The 15,096-nt window shown below is 37.8% G+C and overlaps 2 protein-coding genes across 2 annotated transcripts; both read left to right on the top strand.

Annotated features, from left to right (window-relative positions):
* The first annotated feature begins 798 nt into the window (after positions 1-798).
* Positions 799-3,317, top strand: thy1 (Thy-1 cell surface antigen). Its single transcript, XM_084373387.1, has 4 exons — positions 799-845; positions 1,393-1,431; positions 1,611-1,934; positions 2,040-3,317. Exons 2-4 carry the CDS (start codon positions 1,401-1,403, stop codon positions 2,144-2,146), a joined length of 462 nt encoding a protein of 153 aa, XP_084229513.1. The 5' UTR covers positions 799-845; positions 1,393-1,400; the 3' UTR covers positions 2,147-3,317.
* Positions 3,318-5,282: 1,965 nt separating this feature from the next.
* On the top strand, positions 5,283-13,977 carry f11r.1 (F11 receptor, tandem duplicate 1). The gene is made up of 10 exons (XM_084373994.1): positions 5,283-5,691; positions 8,392-8,451; positions 9,360-9,476; positions 10,110-10,253; positions 10,513-10,715; positions 10,809-10,911; positions 11,245-11,352; positions 12,305-12,317; positions 12,423-12,483; positions 12,599-13,977. Exons 1-10 carry the CDS (start codon positions 5,640-5,642, stop codon positions 12,632-12,634), a joined length of 897 nt encoding a protein of 298 aa, XP_084230120.1. The 5' UTR covers positions 5,283-5,639; the 3' UTR covers positions 12,635-13,977.
* Positions 13,978-15,096: the final 1,119 nt, after the last annotated feature.

A 15,096-nucleotide genomic window follows, 5' to 3' on the forward strand; every position in this document is an offset into this window, starting at 1 on the left:
ATTAGCCATTGATATTTAGATAAATATTAAGTCACGTTTGTATTCATCAGACAACTGAATGAACATGAAATAGTGTCCGTAGGTCATTAAAGCTGCCTGTTAAGCCTGATTTGTTCAATACAATTAAAGTCAAGTTCAGTCTGCTTAACTTTTCCTGCCAAACCGACCAGACTTACATTACTGTTCTCCATAATGTTTTCACTCTGAGGACCATTTAGGTAATGCTAAGGTTGAGAAAACCAAGTTTTATAGTCTAAGTTTGGGACTTTTTTTTTTTGCTTTAATGTAGTTATTAATGATTTCATTCATGCAGGTGTAAATAGATCTTCCAATAGTAGTAGTCCAATAGACATTAGTTGACTTGAATTATCTGTGTATTTGTATTTAATATGTATATATTTTAATATATGTCGGTAAAAGTACAGCCTACTGAGAACTTGCTGACGCCTATTGTATTTGCACACTGAATGATGAAATGTAGAACAGCTCCTGAGGTGTCTCAGCTTATCAAACCCACATCACAACATTTCCCTTCTCTGTCTCATTCAGCAACCTGAATTCAATCTTTCAATGTGTGGCCAGAGGTTTGTGTATTGACATGTGATACTCTGGTAAAACAGGGGGGGGGGGAATCAATAAAAATCCTATACAATACTGAGAAATGTCCCCAAAGTCCAGTGGAGCAGCATTTTCTCCCCCCTTCTCTCTCTCCCACTCCCCTCCCTCTCTGTCCGCCTCCCTCCTTCACTCTCTCCTCTGTTTCTTCTATAAGCCGACCTCTACTGTATCTACCCCTGGCATCACGCTGCAGAGCACTGAGGGAAGCTCAAACTGCATTAGACAAGGTGAGAATGATTCATGTATTGTGATTTTTCTGGATTTGAGCTATGGTAGCATTTTGAACAATGCTTTTCTTTGAGTCTGCATGAAATATTTGGCTTACCACTGGAGTCAGCACTAGAGCAAATATGGGAATGAAGGCGAGAGTTGGTTTGCATCAAGCAGGCAAAACAGAGCTGAACTGCTTCATGTGTTTATTTAATATATTGAATATAAGTAGACAAATAATCAGCCTGTGTTCCCGAGAGAGGTGGAGCACAGAAATGTGTCAATGTTGGCAATTTACCAATGAAGTTTGCAGTCAGGCTTCACTCTGCTGTTCAGTATTATGGGACAGTGACTCTTCTACAGTAACCTCTGTGGGTTTGCACTGAGCTGCAGAAGTGTGGTATCATGTCTCAGATATCTGACCCCGCTCTTTACAGCATGGTCAGCTTTATTTGATTTGAATCTCAATAATGTAAGGGGATGAAAGAAAAATAAATAGGCTCGGTTCTGGTGTTAGTTTGCTCTGACTCTGCTTCATCCAATATCTTCTTTTTTTCAGGGAAGTTGGGAGAATGTTCTTCCTTGCCACAATTTTACTTTTTGGTAAGATCATATATATGTCATGTAATATTATTAGGACATATTTTCATATGTATATGTGTTTTCCCCTCTTTTATTAAGTAAGCATATCTCATCTGAGTGTGTTTCTGACCAGAATGAGTTGTGTTTTTTATGTGTTTGGTAAAATATCTGATCATCTCTTTGTGTTTTACCACACGCAGGCTTTGCGTCAGCCCAGAAGGTGATTCAGTTGAACTACTGCTCATTAGATGAGCACAACCTCAGGATGGATTGCAAATATGCGCTCCCCGCCGAGGCACCGGAGCCTTTCTGCAAGTACACAAATGGTGAACGACTCTTTGACACCACCGACCCAGACGAGGAGCAGCACGCCCCCTTCAAGAAACGCGCCAAGGTCCGCATGTTTCCGGGCAACATCTGTCGCCTGCTGTTTAAGAACCTGCCCAACGGAAAGTCCAACTTCACCTGCAACATCAAATATGCCGACTCAACCATCGCAACCAAAACCTCAGTGGTTGATAAAAGTAAGCTGCCTGTGCTCATTATTATTTTTTTTACAAAAAAGGTTTGAGTGACTGCCAAAACAAAACGCTCCTCCTTCTGAACCTGCATTATTTCTCTTATTGCAGTGCTCCTCCTCCCCTGCTCAGCGTGGAGTGTCCTATTACAAAGCTGCAGTGGCCTACTGCTGACCTTGATGACACTTCCCATGCTGCTGGAAATTCACTGGCTGTGAACAAGGCGCCAAACTGCTGCATACGTTAACACTGCATCCATAATCATCTGGTGATTGGAGTCTCCTGAAGTTGTGTGTATGCACAAAGTGCAATGAGTTGAACTGAATGTCGTACAGTATACGTTTGGTACGTCACAGGCCTTGCTTACCCTGCATCGTGCACTCAATACTAAGCACACACAGTACTACAGCATATACTTTATACTCTAAAGTACGCTCACATATAAACAATGTACTATAGAAATCTATGGAGCCTATTGATTTCTGACAGTGCCTAACAGGGCGATGAGTAAAAAGCATGAATGTGACTTAATCCTAAAACTGAAAGTATATATTCTATAATATTTAATATGTAGATTGAATGATCTTAGCAGTTTTATTCAATATAATGAAAGCTAATGAGCATTTAGCCTGTAGATTTAATCACAAGATAGGAAGAACTGTCTATGAGGGGGGCAAATGTCAGAGATTTTAAAACTAAGCTATCTCGAGGTAGCTCAAAAGTGATGCAAGGTTGCACTCCGCAACATGACGTTATTGCAGAGTTTCATCGCTCTTTAAGGTAAGCAATCTATTATGCCCGACTGAAATCTGTCCCCTGTGTCTCTTCTTGGCTGCCAAGTGATGAGGGCGGATAGAGGCGACCTTCTGCCACAGAGGTCTGCCAGTGGAAGATTGTGTTGTGTTTGTCGATACGATCTGGGCAACAAAGATGGCTTTGGAAGGATTTAATCTAACGATGAGCAGAAAAACCAAAACTTAAACAGTTTATGATTGACAACTAATGGATGCATGAGCAATACAGTCTCTATTCTATTCCGGGGAGACAATGTATAAAGTCCCTCGGTGGCTGTCACAAAGCAAACCAAAAGAAAACCTCAGTTTTTATTTTGCCTTTCACTTGTGCCGGAGACACATGATCCATGTTCAGCTGAGGCTTGTTGTCATAAACACACGGTATGTCTCTCCACGTCTCAGTGACGGTCCTATTTATAAATGTACACGGAACATGCTTTATATGATGCGATGTTTTCTCAGATAATGTCAAGGATTTTTACTTCTGTATGTAGATGAGTAGGTGGTGTGTAGCTAAAGCACAATCATTTAATTGCACTGAAAAGCACTGCTGTCCTATGTACTGTATAATGACAATAAACTGAACATAACGGCATCAACAAAGAACAACAATGCTCCTTAAATGAAACTAACCTACCAAATCAAATGTGCTGGTGCATGAACTCTAGCATGTGCATTATCCAGAAGGTGCTGTCAGTGTCCTGAAGAGGGCAGCACTGGGTTTAAATACCAAACTTTAAAAATACACAAATCAGAGTTTCTTGTCTGAGCAGGTAGTTTGGAGATTAACAACATGTACAACAACATGTAATTAGGGTCTGATTACACACACAGGCTTCAAAGGTGTGACTGTGTTTTTACAATATCCTGAAAACAGATTTGTTTTCAGGATATTGTAAAAACACTGAGTGGTTAGATTACAAGCCTCTTAAATGAAAACGGCGATACCACTACTGTCCTCAAAAAACTGATGTAGCAATATGGTGACTTGCCTGTGCAGAGCAAATGTTTATTCCATGTCTGAATAACTTATAAAATGTCCCCAAACTGATACAGAGTGGTTAATCACAATGGATTCTGTCAAAGTTGTTTCTTTTAAATTTATATAAATGCGTTTAACTTTGCACCTTCACACCATATCACCAAAAGTATGTGTACAGCCAAATAAAGTATGAGAATGCTTGCACATTACAACCACTGGTAACTGTCAACAACTGTCAACATCTCATTCTAAAAATTGGACATTATGCTGCCAGACTGTAAGTTTCAAAAGTTGACTTTACTTTAATAAAGTCAGGAAACCGATTACCTCAATTAACAAGTAAAGTAGACTATTAAATTTGTAGCTACAAGTTGTACAAGCTGCAAAGTTTTAACAACTTAAAATTATTTGTCCACTTTACTTGGTCATTTTGATGTAATTGGTTTCCTTATTTATTTATTTTTGAAGTAAAGTCACTTTGTCAGACTTTACAGTGTATAACAATGTGCACAATTCTAGGAAGGTTTTTCACAACATAAAGGGCTGCTGTGATGTACCATTCAGCCATAAGAGCAATGTTAGCATTAGTGAGCTCAGGCATTAATGTTGGGTGATAACGTTCAGACAACTCTCCCACCAAACTTGGCAAACTGTTTCTGTATGGATTTCATTTTGGGCGGTATAATCATGTCAAAACAAGAAGAAAAAAAATGTCCCAAAGCTATTACCACAAAGTTGGAAGCACATTGTCTAAAGCAGAAGTTCACCCAAAAATTAAAATACAGTCATTGTCTGCTCACCCTCATGCTGATGGAAAGTCAGGTGAAGTTTCATAGTCCACAAAATATTTCTGGAGCTTCACAGCAAAACAGTGTTGCAGCATTCAGCTAAACAATTGATGTAACCATAAAATAAACAGCTAAAACAAAACATGTAATGGCTCCATACAGCTCATCTGTTAAAGATTGATTTATAAATCAAATTTGGGACCGTTGGGAATCTCTTCCAAGCTCTTCCGGAGACTTGGATTACTCTGGAAGAGCCATTTTTTAAATATCTAATTGATTTAAAAATGCACTACTGCTGCTCTGATGCAGCATGCAATCGGCAAAGTACCAGTAACATAACTGAAGTTATTAAATACATGTAGTGGAGTAAAACGTATATATTGGCCTCCAGAATATAGTGGAAGTATAGAGTAGCAGAAAGTCAAAATACTCAAATAAGGTACAAGTACTTGAGTTAATGTACTTAGTTGTATTCCATCACTGCATGGGCCCTAATATTGGCATAATAATAGTTCCCACAGTATTTATTATTAGATTATATGTTGTAAATGATGAATAAACATAATCCCTTCGGGGATAGTATGGCTGAGTGAATATGTTTATTCATTTTCTTTCCTTTTTATTCATAAGAAGAATGCCACACAGGCTAATGTGAATCTGTGCTTTACTGTGGGCAAGTTTCACTTCCGCTGAGACATCAAGGGTCAGCATTATTAGATGATAATCTCATCATCATCACGATGATCTGACTCACTCCATCTTACCAGAAGGAACTGAAACAGGAGAAATGACCATAACCCTGAGCCGTGTAGTCACCTTCTCCACTGATCTCTCCTTGCGACTGTGCTCTTCTCTGCTCTTCTCTGCTCTGGTCTAACCTGTTCGTCCACCCTGACGTCACCCACGCACCTGAGTCAAGAGAGGCTCCTGTTACCGAAAGAGAGAGAGCCCGTCGTCACCCGGGCGGATTCCTCAGGTGAGAGCGGACTGTAGTAAGACACCGAAACGTCGACGCTGTGAATTCAGAGTTGGGAAGTACACACGGTTGGTTGTTTTTTTCGACGCAAGGAAAACTTTTGCGTGTTTTGAATCGGTTTTTTTGGTGTTTTTCTGCCGTCGTGTTACACGAAGGAGCGGGCTGGTCGACATGTCTGTCTGCGGGCTGGTCACGGTGGCTTTGTTCCTTCTCGCTGCGACAGGTGAGTCACTTTGGTAACAAGTGTTTTTAGCTCGAGGACAGTCGACGCTTAAATGTCTCTTGTTGCACAGTTTAACACAACAACAACCACTTTAGTTGCTGTGAACACACAATCCCAAATAAAAGAGTTTGCTGTACCTGTTTTCTTACTAAACAAACGAACCAGTTAGACAACATGTTGGCCTGCCCTGTTTATGTGACTTCAGGAGGCTGTTGGTGAGACGAAGGGGACAGAAGGGACAATAAAAAACAATGGTAGTCTTAAAATTGCAGATGATTTCTGCAGTGAAGCCGCATTAAAATTAAATGGCAGCTACAGAGCAGCAGGTGTAGCCTATCCTACACCTGGGCCCGGGTTTGTCCTAGTTGTTCTTCCTGTTTTGTAAAAAGGGCAATTGTAATATGATCAGAAATGTAGGTCAGGAGGACTGTGTTTATATAAATATATCACTATTTCCTCATTCCTGTACCAGTACGAAACCTAACACATAAGATAATATCATGATCATGTGAAACAAAATGGAGTTCAGTGAGGACACAATGAAGGTCCCAAGGTATTTGAATTTTTATTTGTGGGAGCATGGATGATTGTTTCCAATGATTTTCCTGGTTACTCTTGACAATTTCTACATAAATATGTCAAAATTTATGTCATGAATTTTAATGTCAGTCTACTGTATGAAATAGACCCTGTATAATGTAATTTATCGGCAGGTGGCCTCTCCAAACTTATTGCACTGAGCAGAGGAATTTGCTGTTAGGCTCTCTAACCTGAGTGCATTCCTAGTTCTTTAACTTCAAGGACAAATCAACAGCACATCAACACAAAACCCTGAAACTCCTAAAGTATGCAAACAAAGAAGTCACACAGGGCTCTGGTTTCATTTTACAGTCAACGCTTATCTCTACGCCAAACCAAAACTGTGACTGTTCTGCCTTATCTCAGCTGAGACCAGCTGTGAGTAAACATCCGCGGGGTGTCAAGAAAGTCTGAATGCCATCGGCATCTACAATAAAAGTGTCACTTGTTAATTTGAATAACAATATATGTATCATTGGTAGCCACACTAATTTAAAGTCTTGCTTGCTGTATATTTCATCTTGTAGTGAATTTGGTGAGGCGTACAAATGAAAGACTAGGTTTGCACATGGTTGATGATTAACTGGCTCCTGCTGCTCAAGCTTCACGGTATTACACAGGATTGTCCGTCAGCAACGTAGTAGTTAAATCATGTAACGCCTAACACTTAAAGTAATGGCAGTGTTTTAATGGCACATAAAGTAGTGATATAGATACCTATAAGATGTGACAGGCAGGCCCAATATGATTTAATTACGCGTGTTTTTTTGTCGGTAGCAGTGCCTGAAAAGACCCAGTTTCAACCAGACTGTTGATAGTTTCACCGGAAGTTTCTTCTGGCACAGCAGTCTGGAATGAGAAACTCTTTTCTTTTTTGGTCCACACCCTGAAGGCTCGTGAACATGCTTTGGGTCTTTGACAAGAGCTGTGCTCTTCAATCTAAAGTGCTTTTTCTGTGATCTTCAGAATGTCATTTTCTTTGTGACTGCTACTGTGGTCATCTGAGCTTTGATCTCAGACAACATACTGGAAGTATTCAGGTGTGAAATGGCTGATCTACATTTGGATGGCTGATTATCACCTCCTTCTGCCATCAATCAAATTCTGACCTGAATCTGTCTTCCGTGTAGTGTAGTTGACGAGTGTACATGATTACATTTTTCAGAGTAGAGCGAGCACATTTCTTCAGATGTTCCTCTCTGACTTTAAAAAGTTTAGCACTGATGCTAATCTCCATCCAAACGGATCATCTCAGCCTCAATCACCAGTCTACTGCAGCTTCCTGTTTTCATCCTTAAAGAGGCACTATGTAGTTTGGAGAAGAAATTTATACTCAGAATTGTATTACTTACAATATTAATGAGATAGAAATTCAAACTCAGAATTATATTTTTTTTCCCAGAACACTGTTTGAAGCTAGAAAGATGGCAGGGTCCGCCAAATATAAACAGTACGAAATTGTTAACAAAGCTCAATTTGTTTATTCACTTTAGTCAGCCATGAAAACAAAGAGTTTGTTTAGGCATAAAAACATCAGTAGATGAAGATCTGTCTCTTCTTCATAGTGCACCTTTTAATAAATCTTTCAACAGAGTGATTTTATCTCGCCTCCTACTCAATCTTAACCCCATATGAGGAAGGTAAATAAATACAGGCTTCCAACTCTTCAATTACTCTTAAAAACTCAGAATTTCTTAATGGACTGATTTGACAATGTTAGCAGTATCCCAGTCAGTACAAAATGACTGCTGCTGCACCCACAGAGCACATGTTGTTAGGGCAGTAGTTATACTTAAAGAAAGTGAGAATGTAGACTCAGTGTCTTTTGAAAATTGTGGTGATGACTGTCTGTCACTTAAGTCAATAAAGACATCAGTACTTCCGAATTAAACTCAACAATAACTGCATCAGTCATATAAGTAACCTTTTAAACTGTAAAATAAGTCATGCTGTGCTTCCCCTGTCTATAATGTTTTCCCTTTGCTTGTGTTTGTCTATTGTGTTTGTATATTGTACTGTTTAATCTGTTAGGTAATGCAATCTACAGGGATGTATTATAGTGGCAGCCTGTTATGTAACTCAATGTCTAATTACTTGTTTTATTCTCATCTCTGTGTCCAGGTGTAAGTGGCTTTTCAGTCACTACCTCCGTAGCAAGTGTACAGGCGAAAGAGAATGAAGGTGAGTCCTGAAAATATAAAATAATTTGAATGACAGAAGATAAGCCTGAAAATTAATAAGTGATTATTTTAGCAGTGAATTGATTGCTGAATTTTTGCACACTCTTACTTCTATTTTCAATAAAAAAGGATGAGCTAAAATAAAGGTGGATATCTTCTTGTGTGGTGATCCTGTGGTATCAATTATAAGGCCATTTTTATCTCTTAATTATATACACCAAAGTAATTGTATTTTCTTTTTTCTAAAGAACAAAGATGGGAAGTTTGGCTTTGTCTCAGTTTATCAGTTTTTCTGAGGAAGTAGCTTTACTAGATTTGTGTTTTAAAAAGGGGAATGTAACTTCCTAAAAGGTTGTCTTCACAATCAAAAATCAATGTATTGTTTAATTTCAGAGGAGCATGAAACACATACAACATCACAGCGTAGCTATACAATATTCCAACTCTCTACCATACAGTTAAAGGGCCACTGTGTAGTTTTGGAGAAGAAATTCAAACTCAGAATTGTAATAATTACAACATTAATGAGGCAACAGTACAAACTCAGAAATGTTCATTTTTTCAATAACTGAATAAACCAGCTGTTCTCAGAGGAAGATGAGGTCTTATTGTCCAAAATGACATCAGTGCGCTGAAACTGTGAGCTTCACTGGGAATTTAATAATTATAAATTACCCCAAGCATCTTTTTCTGGATGAAAAGTTTTCATATTGGTACATATCTGGTGATGTATACTGATACTGATATATCTGTGACAGCAGATATTCACATGCTTCAAACGGGTATACATAATTTTGGATTCATGTTATTTTTATTAATTCCTTTTGTTTCATATTGCATGATGGAAGTGAAAACCTTTACAGTAGCTGTGTGTTTTTTTGAGATTTATCGTGAACTCTGTCATTTCAGGGACTGACCTCACATGTTCGTATTCAGCTGACTTTGGTTCTCAAGCCAGAGTTGAGTGGAAGTTTAGGAACCTAAAAGGCTCACAGATGTATGTGGTTTTCGATGGCAAATTAACAAGTAAGTAGATTCAGTCTTGAGCATGACAAACATTTTCTGATCATTTTGTCCAGATTTTGTGACTTCGACTGTTTTTTTCCCCCCACCAACGAAGTTTTTGTTTTAGGTCCTGTACATTTCAAGAAACTATTTTTTAATGATATTTTGTGGAAAGTTGGTTCATGAAAGAACTGATAAGTGCATGTAACATATCACCAACAGCACCGTCACCATTTATAAAGCATCCCATACTTTTGCTCTTAATTCCTAAGGTGTGAGGTGCAGAGATAAAATTCTTTATCTCCTTGAGTCATAACTTGCTAGCACGATATCTTTCTACAAATTCCTTTTAAATGCACTCCTACATGTCTCAAGCAGCCTTAAATGAACCTCTCAAAAAAAGCTGTTATTTTTGAATGCCCATTTGTTTGCAAAGTCATCCTAATAGTGTGCAGAGGTAGTTGACATGTTTGTATTAGCCATAAGCAATCCTGCTAAATTTGATAGCAGCAACCTATTTTAGCTGTCAGCAAGTCACTTTTCCAAACTCTCCGTGTTATTTAAAAAATTAAAGAGGACTGGGCAGCTTGGGTGGGGATATATGTTCTCTGAATGTCTTCAAGTCTGTTATATAATGCGGCCACTCTTCCACAGCACCCTATTCTGACAGAGTGACATTGTACAGCGGCAACAATCTGAGATTTTCCAAAGTGACCCGTAAGGACACTGGAGTGTACGACTGTGAGGTATCCGGCAACGGACAGTTTGGGGAAACCAAAGTGCAGCTGACTGTTCTGGGTAAGGATCCCTTTGTAATTATATATATATATATATATATATATATATATATATATATATATATATATATATATATAGATATATATATATATATAGATATATATATATATATATATAGATCTTTCTATTTACAATAAACTTAGACTCACATCGCTGCCATAAAATCGTTAATATTCTGATATTGTTCTGTGTTTTAAATGTAATGGTGGATCTTTGTACATGTGGAGACGTGCTGAAAACTGAATGTTATGTCCCGCAGTGCCTCCGTCTCCACCCTTGTGTAGGGTTCCCTCCTCTGTGACGACGGGCAAGAACGTAATCTTGTCCTGCCATGATGCTGACGGCTCACCTCCGCCCACATACAAATGGTACAAAGATGGCACCCTTCTGCCCACTGAACCTAACAAGATTCAAGCCTTCAAGAACTACACCTACAAGCTAAATCCAGCCACTGGCGAACTGGTCAGCTACAAGCTATTACTTCACTTTTTACGGACAGTTTTAATCCCCATGGCTTTAACAAATTAAAATATAATCTCTGTCTCTGTTACTCAGGCGTTTGCACCTGTGCGCAAGGTGGACTCAGGTCAGTACTACTGTGAGTCTGTCAACATTGCTGGTCCCCCGAAGAGCTGTCGAGCCACAAAAATGGAAGTCCGTAAGTGCTCTTTTCTTTAATTTCAGAAACATGCTTAAACCTGAGTTTTTACATATTCATGAGACAGAATTAGTGTAACCAGTTTCAGCCAGTGGAGTGTGCTGCATGCCAACACTTTAAAGAGCCTTAAACTGGTTTGGCTGCATCAAAGGTGTTTACCTAAATAGAAACTGTAATTCCAGTCATGAAGACACAACCTTCATTTTCGTTTTAAAAAAAAAAAATCATTTGGGTGCTGCAACAGTTTAAAAAGTTCATGAAAATTGACTGGTTTACCATTGTGTTTGGTTGTAATTCACCTGATGAACCTCTCAATGTGGCGTTTTCTTCTAGGTGACGTAAACACTGGAGGAATTGTTGCTGGAGTCATTGTGGCTCTGCTGCTGCTGGCCGCACTGGCATTCGGCATTTGGTATGCCAACAAGAAAGGATACCTGCCCAGTGAGTTTTTCCACATTATATTAAAATCATAGCATTTGCTGTGATCATCAGCATTCGGTGATGACATTAATAGAAACCTTGGACATCTGCATAGTCAGCATGTTGGGTGTTAAATTAGGTCAGAGTCTAGACCAGGCCTATTCAACTACCTTTTAATGAGGGCCAGATTTAAAAAAAAAAAGAGAAAAAAAAGTGGAGGTGCCAAGGACCTTTACATTCCCCCTGTGTCTGACCTGTAATGCTTAGAGTTTAAATGGGTTAAAACTGCGCTTTGACTTTTCTCTGCTTTGTTTATTAGTTTTCACAATTGATAAGTAAGCATTATATATACAAAAGCTCAGGGAAAAAAACAAAACAATGCACCTTTATAATCTCAGATGACGGTTGTTCATCGATTCTTGTAAATTCTGGTTAAAAAATATTTGTGTGCTTAGCGACAGACATAACTAATGAATGGGCTAACTAGCCTACGACGTACAAGTTAACAAGGTAAAACTGTTTTCAGCTGCCACAATTTTTTGAAAAAAAAAAAAAAATAAGTCAACAGTAAGTTCAAGCCGGGGACATTGGTATATGCATTAACAACCAGTCCTATCTAACTATCCACACTGTAAATCATGGCCATTTTCTGCATCTTAAAAAAGACGTGTGTTCAGAGATTTCAGTATTCATTATTGAAGACAAATACAAAAACATTCTAATAAACTCTAAAGGAAATTTCATGTTTCTCCTTTTCTTAAGTCCCACCACCCGACCATGAATATTACTGTCATGTGTGGAAGGAGGGAAAGGGCACCTCAGTTCTGCTACTTTCCGTCTAGCTATTCAGAAAAGATATTGCATCATTTGCAGTGGTCAGTGGTACCACCTGACTGTTGAATATCAATTGAATGTTTGTATGATGTACCAAATCTTTATCGGACTGACGTTGCTTTGTTTCTTCTCGTTACAGAAAAGAGTGAAAGGTAAGAGGATTTTCTTTTTTCCATACTGTCCGATGGATTTTAGCAGATAATCCAAAAACTGATTTGACTCTTTCGCTCAACATGTTTTTGTAATTCTCCCTGCAGCAAACCAAAGACAAACGTGCTCTACCAGCCCCCATCATTGTACGGTGGTGAAGATGAAGATGTAAGTATTGATATCGTTGTCATTCTAATAGATTTTGTTATCATGTTTGTTTAGTTGTGGACCGTGTTTTCTTAGTTTTAGTTCCAGTTCTAATGTGTGATGTGTTTGTTTACAGGGAGATTTCAAACAGAAGTCATCATTCGTGGTATAGCCTGCACCAAACAGTGATGAGGACAACACCTTGGTTTTAAATGACTCAGCATGGATTATTCCTGAGGGTTTAAGTGACGTCTTTCTTTTTATTGGCTCTGAAGTTGCAGTTTTTATAGACCAGTGTGATTGTTTGAGTTGACCTGAACTGTCTACCTTCGTATTTCAGATGCATCAATGTGCAACGTTTTTAAGTTATAGGAAATAATTTACTACAGAACAGCGATGAGCCCTGTTTCCCATGTATTTTTTAATATGAGTTGTGGATTAATAGTGACCATTTTTAGACTCAGACATTTTTCTACTTATGGAGTGTGTGTTTCTGCATGATTCTCATATTTTTGTGCCTCCTAATGAAAATACCTGTTCATTTTCTTTGTTCAAATGATTCATCTACATGTGAACATATCAAATTAAAGGAAGGATAGATACTCCCACTACATGTAAAAGGAAAAATTCAGGTATATTCGTGTATTTAGTTATTTTTCTAAGCAATATGGACATGAGTACCAAAGTAACAAACGGTGACTTGGAAAAAATGCTTCAGTCACATTTTTATTACATTTACTGACCCATGACCTTAATTTCCTCCAGCCCAACTCTCTTATCAGTCAGTCTGTGAATCACAGCTGAAATGTTGATGGAGCTAGTATCATAGCTGAGTGTCTCTAATATTTGTTTTATCTTGGTGTTTTTGTTTGTTATTTTTAACAAACCACAGAACTGTTGAACAACATTCTTTTTCTAATAAAATGTATTTGTTTTCTCTGCCTTGTAAATAACAAAACCACTTTTACTCTGTAATTTAGAACAGCTGTTGTCTCAAATCTTCCTAAAAACTATCATTTCTTGCATTTACATCATTAAAATTTCAGGTGCACATTCTCTTAAACACATTTGTGGATTGACTTGCATTATATTTGCTTGCTACTGTTGTCTGAGACAGTTCAGTAAACTTCCTGATAAAGCAAACATGGCAGGTCTGATGCTGCACTTTTTAAGGAATTGGACACGGCAGTTGGTGACAAGTGAAACAATCAAAAAATGTTTACCAGCATGTTTGTATGGCATGTGAAGCCTTATCATAGTGATGATTACCCAAACTGTTCTGATGTGATCGTCATAATTTTGGTTCTGTGGTCTACCTCTGGCCACTAAAACCCAAACATTCAGAAATTCTCAGGTTATGTCTTTAACTGGTTTGATAAGGTCAGACGTCAGTACATATCATGAGTTTATAGAATGTACAATATTTAAATTGGGGAAAGTTTTCCAAATTGCTTGAGCTTTCATATGGCTGTAACTTTGCTTTATATATTGAATAATAAAATGCTGTTAAATTGAGTCTACTGTCATGATTCAACACAGTAATAATCAGCCTTGCGTAAACCATTAAGCAACATTATGAATTGCAAATATGTGCCACTTCTGTTTTTCATTTTATGAAGGCTGTGTCAGGCATGGTGTGTGCAGGTTCTTAAGTCTTATGTCTGAATTTCAATTTTTTTTAATATTGGGCCATAAAAAGTCTTTGAAGTAGTCTTAGATTTGAATTTGTTAATTCAATTAATTACCACAAAAATTTGATCTAATTCATTCATCTGTTTTTTGGTCAGAATGAGTCTAGGTCTTCTACTTGACAGTCCACATTTCTGACGTTAAAAAGCTTTAAACCTACTCCTGAACCTAATACTGCCTTTTTACTTTATACTCGCAGTTATTGGCAAAATGGAGATTCACCCAAGTCACTCTAATAACCATGTTCTTACATAAAACCTACCTTTACAGGCCCACATAAATACTGCATACAGTGCCTTTAAGCTTACCTGCAATGCTTGAAATAGAAACAATTATTTGTCCAAAAATCTTAAATTTTATTTAAAAAAACAAACAAACCGTGACATGGTTTTAAAAAGCATTACATTTAAGTATTGGTCAGGAAAATTACACACTTTTTTATTTATTTTATTGACAAGATGAATGGCAGCAAATTGGAGAATAAGACAAGACATTGAGACCGGTGAATGATCCAAGCAAAAGAAACCCTGTGACCAAAAATAAAGCCTATTATTGACCATGGCAGCTTAACTACTCCAGTGATCACTACCCCTCTGCTTTGAACACAAGTTCATATCAACTGTTGATGCTTGAGAGGGATGCTAAATGAGAGATCACATAAGAGTCCAATATCCCCAATAATCTATATGATCACAACACAATCAGTAAAGGGTTGTTTTTGACAACTGAATTGAAACAAAGAATACCAAGTGTATGAAATCTTGTCTGTATAACTTGTTTCTACAATTACAAACCCACCAGATAGATTAAAGGTTGTAATAAACAAGATAAAATAATAAAAAAATGAAAATAAAGATTTTAAGCTCACCGTGGTTTGAACGGCCTTTTTTGTACCTTCAGATATAGAAGAAAAGTATTGTTGGATGTGCAAAGTCAGTTCAAAAA

This window comes from Pagrus pagrus (assembly GCF_965226575.1).
Source record: "Pagrus pagrus genome assembly, chromosome: 14".
In the NCBI taxonomy this organism is placed as follows: Eukaryota; Metazoa; Chordata; class Actinopteri; order Spariformes; family Sparidae; genus Pagrus; species Pagrus pagrus.

Bases quoted from the DNA above. Each gene is read 5' to 3' on its own strand.
- thy1 (XM_084373387.1), top strand. From the start codon at position 1,401: ATGTTCTTCCTTGCCACAATTTTACTTTTTG. The intron at 1,432-1,610 runs GTAAGATCATAT...TACCACACGCAG, and splicing joins TGCCACAATTTTACTTTTTG to GCTTTGCGTCAGCCCAGAAG. The intron at 1,935-2,039 runs GTAAGCTGCCTG...CTCTTATTGCAG, and splicing joins AACCTCAGTGGTTGATAAAA to TGCTCCTCCTCCCCTGCTCA.
- f11r.1 (XM_084373994.1), top strand. From the start codon at position 5,640: ATGTCTGTCTGCGGGCTGGTCACGGTGGCTTTGTTCCTTCTCGCTGCG. The intron at 10,716-10,808 runs GTCAGCTACAAG...TCTGTTACTCAG, and splicing joins ATCCAGCCACTGGCGAACTG to GCGTTTGCACCTGTGCGCAA. The intron at 12,484-12,598 runs GTAAGTATTGAT...GTTTGTTTACAG, and splicing joins ACGGTGGTGAAGATGAAGAT to GGAGATTTCAAACAGAAGTC.